General features: G+C 43.5%; 1 protein-coding gene across 1 annotated transcript in view; it reads left to right on the forward strand.

Moving 5' to 3' along the window:
• The window catches only part of NCMAP (non-compact myelin associated protein), a 12,648-nt gene extending 5,835 nt beyond the window's left edge, over positions 1-6,813 (forward strand). The window contains exons 3-4 of the mRNA XM_040465134.1: positions 937-1,021; positions 4,024-6,813. Coding sequence (XP_040321068.1) covers positions 937-1,021; positions 4,024-4,165 — 227 coding nt within the window. The 3' untranslated portion in view covers positions 4,166-6,813. The remainder of the gene's footprint in view (positions 1-936; positions 1,022-4,023) is intronic.
• Positions 6,814-10,506: the final 3,693 nt, after the last annotated feature.

The following is a 10,506-nucleotide window of genomic DNA, read 5'->3' on the forward strand; positions in this document are numbered from 1 at the left end:
TTCTTTTTTTTTTTTTTTTTTTTTTTGTATTTTCAGTATCAATTCTGACAAGCATGTTGATCTTGAACATGGACTTAGAGGTGGGCATTGGGAGTGGGCATTGATACTGAAATTAGAATCTGAGATATTAAGCTACAAGGACATTCACCATAGCCTTGTTTTTAATAGGGTAAAATTGAAAACAACATAAATATGCTTAATAGAGAATTGGTAAACGAGTCCAAACAATGGAGTGCTACATAACCATCAAAAGTCATGGAAAAAAATGCAACTGCATGGAAAGATGATTAGGATAGTGTTGCAAAACTGTGCATGGAACATTGTTCCATTTTTATCAAGTGCACATTTTCCCACTTTTATGACTACTTCCTTGAGGTGGATTTTCAGACATAGGATTAATACCTTTATTCAAAAAAGACCGGTAGATAGGTATTTAATATGCATATATGCATATACATGATCACCCGGGAGAACGTCCATATGTGTAGATGATCAACAGTTCCTGGGGCCAAGAGTTCTTTATCCTCCCCCACCTTTTTTTTGCTTTCATTTATATTTTCAAAATATAACTACAAAAATCACATATTTCTTTTGTGTTATCAAGAAGAGGGACAGGCGCTTTGCTTGCCTGTTGACACAGGAAGCTTGATGCTATGTTAGGACTGATAACAACAGGATGGCCTGAGACAGAATTTTGGCAGGTGGTGTGCTGAGGATTCTGCCCTCAAGCCCCATTGGGGGTAGGGGTACTCTGCCACTGTACATATGTATGTCTGTGTCCCGGGGTCAGCAGTCAGGGTCCCAGGACATCACATTCTCTGCCCCCCCTTGATCCAATGAGGATGCAGGATGCCCTGTGTAAGCCCTCCTGCCAGTCTCTGAACACTTCTCTTTATTTCAGTTCACACGTTTGCCATTCCACCCCTCTCCTCGTAGGTTCCGGAGCCATCGTTGCTGCCATTGTCGTGGTTGTCATTATCATCTTCACCGTGATTCTGATCCTGCTGAAGATGTACAACAGGTACGGGACGCCCTGGGCTCTAGATGGTCTTGTCCCATCGGTGATGTCAGAATGAATGGGAACTGACACTGTGAGTGCCAGTCGCGTGCCCAGCGGTATCCCTAAGTCCGTCGTCAAGCGCTCTAACCCTTTGGGTGTCCTTTTTTGACATCTGTTCTGCTGTAGGAACCTCATGGTAATATTTTTGCATCTGGAGAAATATTTTTTACATATAATAATCATAATGACAATGATAATGGCCTTGAGCACTGTGGGAAGCCCTTGTATGTAACTTACAGTAATAGAGGAATATTTCAATCCTTTTCTCTCAGGGAGCCTTCTGCTAGGTTGTGTTGAGCAGACTACGTAAGTAGTTGAGGTTTCAAATACTGGAATGCCTGTACCCCCAGCTCCACTTTCTGGGACCAAATAAGACAAAATATAATTTGATTTCATAAAGAATAAATGTTGGGGCCCCCGGGTGGCTCTGTCGGTTACGCATCCAACTTTAGCTCAGGTCACGATCTCACGGTTCATGGGTTCAATCCCCGCGTTGGGCTCTGTGCTGACAGCTCAGAGCCTGGAGTCTGCTTCAGATTCTCTGTCTCCCTCTCTCTCTGCCCCTCCCCTGCTCAGGCTCTGTCATTCTCTCTCTTAAGAACAAACAAACATTAAAAAAATGTTTTTAAATAAAGAATAAATGTTGTGTTATCACCTTATGTGTTAGCACCTCTAAGTCGCAACTTTGCTAGAAGGTATTCTTTCTAGGCAAGAAATTAAAATAAAGAGACTATAAACACAACCACATCATAGCAGACTTGGAAGCCGTTAAAAAAAAAAAGATATTATAGAAGAGTTTTATTGATGAGGACAACCATTTACAGTATATCGTCGGTTTACAAAAATAATGTATACGTTATGACTATACATGTGGATTACACACACACACTCAAGAAACATTCAAACGATACACAGCAAAGTATTGACAACCAGTGTGTCTGCACAATGGGATTGCTATTTGGTTCGTTGGTTGGTTTTTGCAGAGGTGCATATATTTATTTATTTTCGAGGAGGTGTAAACATGCATTGTTTTTATTTATTTTTAAATGTTTACTTATTTTTGAAGGAAAGAGAGAGCATGAGCAGGGGATGGGCAGAGAGAGAGGGAGACACAGAATCCGAAGCAGGCTTCAGACTCTGAGCTATCAGCGCAGACCCTGATGTGGGGCTTGAACCCACGAACTGCGAGATCATGACCTGAGCTGAAGTCAGTCACTTAACCGACTGAGCCACCCAGGTGGCCCAAGATGCATTGTTTTTATAATAATGTTAATGTTATTTATAAAACATGTATTATATGTTTTATATTATATATTATGTATATATTATATATATATATCTCATATATATTATATAACATATATTGATCTCTTAATATGTGCCGGGCATGATTCCAAGCTCCTTGTATGTATTAACTCATTTAATCCCCCACAACAACCCCACAAGGGGGTAATTTTATACCCCCCCAATTTTGTAGGTGTGAAACAGGCACCAGGAAATGAGCTAACTACTCAGCCCTCCGTGACAGAGTTGGGATTCAAAGCCAGTACATGTGGTTTCAAAGAAAATGCTCCCACCACTACATGTAATAATAATAACACTTAATAAGTTATTATTAATATTGGGGGGGGGTATTGCAATTTGGATCCATCCCAGACCAGGAAGTGGCATCAAACCACAATGTCTGCCCTTCATTCTTGTCCATCATTCCTGCGCTCTGAGTCTGTTTTCTGGAGTGTAACTGGATGGAGACTCTACTCACCAGTTTACAGTGATGCCTGGGCTGAAATGGAGAGACCAGGGTTCAGTCTTTGGTCTCTTAAAGGCAGCCAAGTCATTTAACCTCTCTGTGCCTCAATTTTGTCATCTTTATTTTTTTAAGTTTATTTATTTATTCTGAGAGAGAGCAGGGGGAAGAGAGAGAGAGAGAGAGAGAGAGAGAGAGAACGCACAAGCAGCAGGGGAGGGGAAGAAAGAGGGAGAGAGAATCCCAAGCAGGCTCCGCACTTTCATCGAGGATCCTGATGCAGGGCTCCATCTCATGAACCGTGAGATCATGACCTGAGCTGAAATCAGGAGTCTGGTGCTTGTCCGACTGAGCCATCCAGGCGCCCTGATTATGTCATCTTTAAAGTGGAAAGCTCTCCAAGTGTGATAACTGAGTGATGATTACATCGAGAATGCCATTGTTTTGAGGAATATTTAGGGGTGAAGTGGCATGACCTTTGCAACTAACTCAAATGGTTCATGATTAAAAAAAAACAACTGTGTGCGTGTGTGTGTGTGTGTGTGTGTGTGTGTGTGTGTGTGTGTGTGAATGGAGAGAGGGGGGCAGGAGAGAGAGAAGGCAAATGTGGCAAACTGCCAGCCATCAGAAAATTGTTCCATGAAGGATATACAGATACTAATTGTACTGTTTGTGCAACTTTTCTGAGCATTTGAAATTAAAAAAAAAAAGAATTATGTTAGGTCAACAAGATGAAATTTCATGCAGATGTTAGAATTAATGATTGTTGCCAGTCACTGCATTTTCTGGCATATAAAATGAAAGACTGGATATATATACGTTTTGAGTCCATTTTCTTTTCAACTATGTAAAAAGTTCTTAAATATTTCTAGCAATAAACTTAGGAAGCACAATGAAACTGCAAAATGTAACTCACGCTACGGCTTTGGACAGAAAAAAAACCATAACGTCTTCATTTCGTCTCTAATAATAGTCACCTATCTGACACCATTCGTTAACAGGGGGAAAAATACAATTAAATATCTATCTAATCTAGGTTACACAAAAAATGGAAGGGTCAGACTAGCTGAAGTCTAAGGGCCCTCCCACTTGCAAAATTCTGTAGTTGGCCATCAAGCAATGTGATTTAACGATGATCCACGTCAATCCCGTCAGAGCCAAAATCACTGAGTCTATGGGGCAGAAGACTCCAACATGCATGCGTATCTCGTTCCAGGAAAATGAGGACAAGGCGGGAACTGGAACCCAAGGGGCCCAGGCCATCCTCCCCTTCTGCCTTGGGCCCAAACAGCAACAGCGGCCAACACCCTGCAACTGTGACCTTCAGCCCTGTTGACGTCCACATGGAGACTCGGTGACCCCCACCCTGGTGCTATCTTGGCCACCATCCAAAGAGCCTTCTCCCGTCAAGACCCAGAAGCACATTTCTCCTCTGGCAGCTTCATTATGAGTTCCTTCTGGTCGACAGGGGCGTCTTTTATTCAATTCCTGATGCTTCAGGCAACCCCTAACCCTGTCCCGCCCTGCACCACCCTGGCTATGTCCATATCCCTATTGCCCCCCCTTACAAAAAGCTATGGAACATTCTTTTGTGATCTGATGAGGTAGACCCAGGTTGGGAATCCACTGAAATGGATGTGGCTGTCTTCCCCAAACACAGTTGCTAGACAGACACACGGATAGCCCAGGAGTCTTCTGGTCAGGAGGCAGGGGTTAGGGCATGCCCCCCCCGAGTGTACAACAGGGTCTGCCACTGGGGTCAGATCAGAATGAGTGCCATCTATATCCACGGCTTTGCAGAGCAAAGTATTCAGTCCCATTAATCAGGCACAGGGGAACTAACTTGGGCTAACTAACCAGAAAACCAGCTTGTTAATTTATAACTTGTTCCAGTACTGGAGGACTGCTAGCTAGCTCATGACAACCGGTCAGCACGTTTCTCCCTCTTTGAGAAACGCTATGGGAGAAACTAAATTCTTCTTGAAATGTTTCTACTTCATTTGTAAAGAGTCCGAGAGGGACTAGGGTGACCCTGAGGAATGATGGCCTCTAGGGCAAAAGCTTATTGCTGTGTCGCCGGGCCTTGAATGAGTCTGGGGCTAGTCAGAGCCCCTCTTCTCCCTTTGGGGCTGCGTTAAGCCTGACTCAGCCTCATTTCCTGGCTCTCCTCTATTTGGATTCCCAGCAATCCTCTCTGTCCGGTAAACCTTCCTTCCAAGGACCAGTATTAGAGACTGATAAGATTACAGCCCCGTGTATGTTACCTGCGCCCTTCCCGGTCACCTTGCAGAGATTCAGGGCACGTTCTCAGCACCACATTCGCACACCATGTCTCTGCACAGAGCTGATCTTTTCGACTCTTTAGCCTGGAGAACAATCTGTTGAGAGGGGAAAGCATTTTTGAGATTAAGAAGACTTGTCTCCCAAGACCTGCCGCCTGGTCGTGTGGCCTTGGAAGAGTGACTTGAGCGCTCCATAGTCGGTTTGCTAACCCCAAAGTGGGAATGATGACATCTGCCCCCCCGGGGTTACGATAATCAGCCACGGACGTAGTGAAGCACCTGGGGTAGTGCACGGCACCCAACAGATGCTTAATAAATGACAGCCAGCATTGTTTATGGCAGTCAGAATAGGTCTTACAATCAATGGGTCCGTTACCGTAGTTGTACCCTTTCTCTCTCAAAAAGCTGGTTTTTAATCAGTTGTGCATCTTACCGTTGAAGGCATCTTGGAAGCAAGGTAATAAATCCTTATCCCGTTCTAGAAAGTAACACACGCTGCCCTTTAAGCTCACATTCTAGGAGTGTCTCCCTCTTGGAGTCAGAAATCTCCTTTGAGGGGAAATCGAGGGTCAGGAAGGTAAGAAGACTGACCCAGGGTCACAGAGTCCTGCCATCCCATGATAAAGATGCTCACTTGAATATGTCTGGAAAAATGCTTGCAAATTCGTCCTCCCCAGACAACATTTGTCCCTACTGTGTTTAAATATCCACCAAGTACCAGGTCCTTGGCAAGATGCTTTCACATAAATTGTCCCATAGGATTTATTTTTCCCAATAATCCTGGGAGGTATTATTTTTTTCTGTTTGCAGGTGAGAATTGCAAACTCAAGGAGAAAGGTACTTGCCCAAAGTCCCACAGCTATTAAGTTGCAAAGACAAGACTCAAACTCACGTCTCTTCGACTCCAAAGTCCCTCTCTCTCTGTTGTACCAAATTATTCCCTAACCTCCTGGCTCAAAACACAAGAGTGTGAGCCAAACAAGAGGAGGACAGGGGTCCATGTGCCTGAGCGGAAGTCAGGAATCTAGCTTCCAAACTAATAGTGGGGACAAAGCCATTCTGGTAGCCTCCTTTGGGCTTCCATGATTGGAGCCAAAGGACCCCTTTCTAATCTCATGGAAGCCCTAAAGATTCTCATCTCATTTCCCCTAACATTTTCCCCAAGGAGCAAGGGGTAGAATGGCATCCAACCAGGGCAAAGCCATTTCCTTAAGGGCTCAAACCCCAAATAGATACGTTTCCCAAAGATATTCTGCTTTTAAAAAAAAAAGACGTTGGGAATGTTTCCAGCCCGAAAACCAAACTCTTCTGCCCATAGTGAAATCTAGTAATTCTGACCAGAGGAATTATCCTCTGGTCTATGTTGTTCTGCTAAATGAAAGCTTGGAAGTGAAGGAGGGGGGAGAGGGAAAGAGGAAAGAGGAAGGCCAAGAAAAGGGTTTTAGTGTTTTGTTTTTAACTAATGGAGATAACTCAGTAATCCTTTATGGGCCTCTATGTGGAAGTTGAGGTGCCACTAAACACATTAAGTCATGGTCCCTGTTCTCAAAGAGTCTGCAGCCGGTCTCCCGAGACAGGGATCTTGCAACAACGCAGAGTTATTTCATTTCTGACAGGTGCATTTCCTAACAGAGCAGATGCTGCCTTATTGGGCCACTGAGTCAATAAAAGATACTAAACATCTAAAGAAAAATGTCTAAAAATAAAGAGGTTCAAACCAAACATTCCTTGAGTTGACTTCAATTTCATTTAGAGTTAACAAATACCTTTCCTAGGAACTTCCTTTCCCTGACACTGTAAATAGGGTTCTGCAGGGAAGCCTGAGCTATTTTGAAACTGTGCCGTCGCTTCTAAAGGCTGATAGAAAGGGTGGGCTGCCAGGCCTTCCGTGAGTTAGGAAACTTGTTAATTTGATTAACTATTAGAAAAGGAATCTCACTTGAAAGCCTGCTGTTAAACACGAGACGAACTAAGATGTCAAAGTTTGGGGACTGCTGGGAGAGAAGTAGATATTAGAATGCAACCCAAGTCCTATCTAATAATGATGTTTACCGTTAACTGAGCTCCTCCCTAATGTGTGCCAGGTATATAAGTGTGTGTGTGTGTGTGTGTGTGTGCACGCCTATATATATATATATATATATATATATATATAGGCATTTTATACCCACCAGCTCCTCTAAACACAACTCCCATGCGTAGGAGCCATCATTATTTCTATTTTTTTTGGATAAGGAAACGGGCTCAGGAAGGTAGCTTGTCATTGGGTGATGCCGTGGACGTGTGTCCCTCTTTTGGTGGCCATTCTTGCGTTTGGAGAGCCCGCTACTTTAAGAGGCAAGAACACCTCCTGCTAAAGCTGAAGAGGACAGACACTTATTTTCCTGGAGTCCCCCGCTGCTAGGGTGAGGGCACAGCGCCCAGGCCTTGCCAATCGGGGGCACTCCCGCCGTGGACTTTGAATCGAGAAGTTGGTGACATCCAGGGATACGCTTCGTGCGACATATGCTCTGGGCTGGTGTGTTGGCATGCGGCCTTGCGAGAGGCCGCCACATCAGGGGTTCTGGCCGCAACGGCAGCCTCATTCTTGAGTCCAGGCCAGTGTCCACGGAGTTGGCCACGTGAGCTTAGTTTGACCACAGCAGCCACGGTGTCTGTACCAAACTGGTTCTTTAGTGTGACTTTAGGCACCATACCTGACATACCAGTGAAGGTTCTAGCCTTCTGGAAATTCCAGCAACTTGCTCATTCCCTCCTCTGCTTACATCAGCACTGCCTGCTGCTTGTACCTAAGTACTGTGTGGCTTGCTCATGGCCACCCACCTCGGAAGTGGCTGGCACAAGGACCCAGGTCTTCAGAGCTCTCGCTCTTTCCTTACACATGCTTCCGGCTGAGGCTAAGTGATCAAGGGGTCCACAGAGTGCTATGTAGACAAGATAGAGTTACCTCCGATTACATGTATCTTGGAGACTTTGTCAACGAGGAAGTATTTAAAAGGACCTGGAAGAATGGGTAGGATTTTTTTAAAAAAATTTTTAATGTTTATTTATTGTTGAGAGAGGGGGAGAGAGAGCTGGAGCATGGGGAGAGGCAGAGAGACACAGAATCGGAAGCAGGCTCCAGGCTCTGGGCTCTCAGCCCAGAGCCCAACCCATGAGCCGTGAGATGGTGACCTGAGCCAAAGTTGGACGCTTACCTGCCTGAGCCACCCAGGTGCCCCCGTTACCATTTTTTAAATAACAGCTTTATTGAGATATAATTTGCATGCCATCAGGCTTACCCTTTAAAAATATACAAGTGGGTGGTTGTGAGTGTATTCACGGAGCTGTGCCGCCATCACCACGAGTCAAATTCCAGAACATTTTCATCACAAGCTCCATACCCGTTAGCAAATATTTCCCATTGTCCCCTCTCCCCAGACCCTGACAACCACTAATCTACGTTTTGTCCCTATGGACTTTCCTATTCTGGACATTTCATATAAATGGAGTCATATAGCATGTGCCCTTTTATGACTGGCTTCTTTCACTCAGCTTAATGTTTTCGAGGTTCATCCATGTTGTGGCATGAAACAGGACTCCATTCCTTGGGGTGGATGAATTTTATGCCATTATACGGCTATACCACAGTTTGTTTATCCATTCTCCAGTTGATGGACGTTTGGATTGTTTCTACTTTTTTTGCTATCGTGAATAATGCTGCTGTGAACATTCATTTACAAGTTTGGTGTAGACGTTTCATTTCTCTCGGGCATTTACCTTAGCGGTGGAATCGCTGCATTATGGGATAACTCTGTTTAATCTTTTAAGAGAATGCCAAACTTAGTTTCTGAAGTACGTTTCCACCAGCACTATGAGGGTTCCAACAGCTCCACATCCTTGCCAACATTTTATTGTCCATCTTTTTTAAATTTTACTACAGCCGTACTTGTGGTTGTGGAATGGTATCTCATTATGATTTCAACCTGAATTTCCCTAATGACTAATGATGTCTTAGTTTAGACTAATGGTGTCTTTTCATATGCACATTGGCCATTTTATATCACTTTTGAAGAAATGCCTATTCAAATCCTTTGCCCATTTTTAAATTGGGTTATTTGGGGTTTTTAAATGAATATTGTTGACCTTTAAGAAATCTTTATATATTCTGGTTACAAATCTCTTACCAGATATATGATCCGCGATCGTTTTCTGCCATTTTGTGGGTTGCCTTTTCACTTTCTTTAACTTTCACGTTTGTAGCACAAAAGTTTTTCTTTTTTTTTTTTTAAATTTTTTTTTCAACGTTTATTTATTTTTGGGACAGAGAGAGACAGAGCATGAACGGGCGAGGGGCAGAGAGAGAGGGAGACACAGAACCGGAAACAGGCTCCAGGCTCTGAGCCATCAGCCCAGAGCCCGACGCGGGGCTCGAACTCACGGACCGCGAGATCGTGACCTGGCTGAAGTCGGACGCTTAACCGACTGCGCCACCCAGGCGCCCCCAAAAGTTTTTCATTTTGATAAAACTCAATTTATCTTTTTTTTCCTGTTGTCACTTGTGCTTTTGGTATCGTATTTAAGAAACCACTGCCTAATCCAAGGTCATGAATATTTACTCCTATGTTTTCTTAGAAGAGTTTTATGGTTTTAGTTCTTAAATTAATGATATGACCCAATTTGAATTAAGTTTTGTATATGGCGTGAGACAGGTATTCAATCTCATCTTTTGCACATGGATATACAATTGTTCCAACGCTATTTGTTGAAAAGACTATTTTAGCCCCATTTAATTGACTTGGTATCCTTGTCAAAAATTAATTGACCATAGGGGCGCCTGGGTGGCGCAGTCGGTTAAGCGTCCGACTTCAGCCAGGTCACGATCTCGCGGTCCGTGAGTTCGAGCCCCGCGTCAGGCTCTGGGCTGATGGCTCGGAGCCTGGAGCCTGTGTCTCCCTCTCTCTCTGCCCCTCCCCCATTCATGCTCTGTCTCTCTCTGTCCCAAAAATAAATAAATGTTGAAAAAAATTTAAAAAAAATTAATTGACCATAAATACAAGGTTTATTTCTGGACTCTGAATTCTATTTCATTGATCTATATTTCCATTCTTTTGCCAGTACCACACTGTCTTGATATGTAGCAAGTTTTGGAATCTGGAAGGGTGAGTCCTCCAACTTTTTTTTTTCTTGCCCAAGATATTTTGGCTAGTTTTTTTTCTTGCTCAAGATATTTTGGCTAGTTTTTTTTCTTCCTCAAGATATTTTGGCTATTTTTTTTTTCTTGCTCAAGATATTTTGGCTATTCTGGGTCCCTTATATGTCTACATGAATTTTAGTATTAGCTTGTCAATTTTCCAAAAATGGCAGCTGAGATTTTGATAGGGACTGCATTGAGCTTGTAGATCATTTTGGGGAGTATTGCCATCTTAATACTATTA

This window comes from Herpailurus yagouaroundi, unplaced genomic scaffold, assembly GCF_014898765.1.
Source record: "Herpailurus yagouaroundi ecotype Mexico unplaced genomic scaffold, PumYag 77, whole genome shotgun sequence".
Taxonomy (NCBI): Eukaryota; Metazoa; Chordata; class Mammalia; order Carnivora; family Felidae; genus Herpailurus; species Herpailurus yagouaroundi.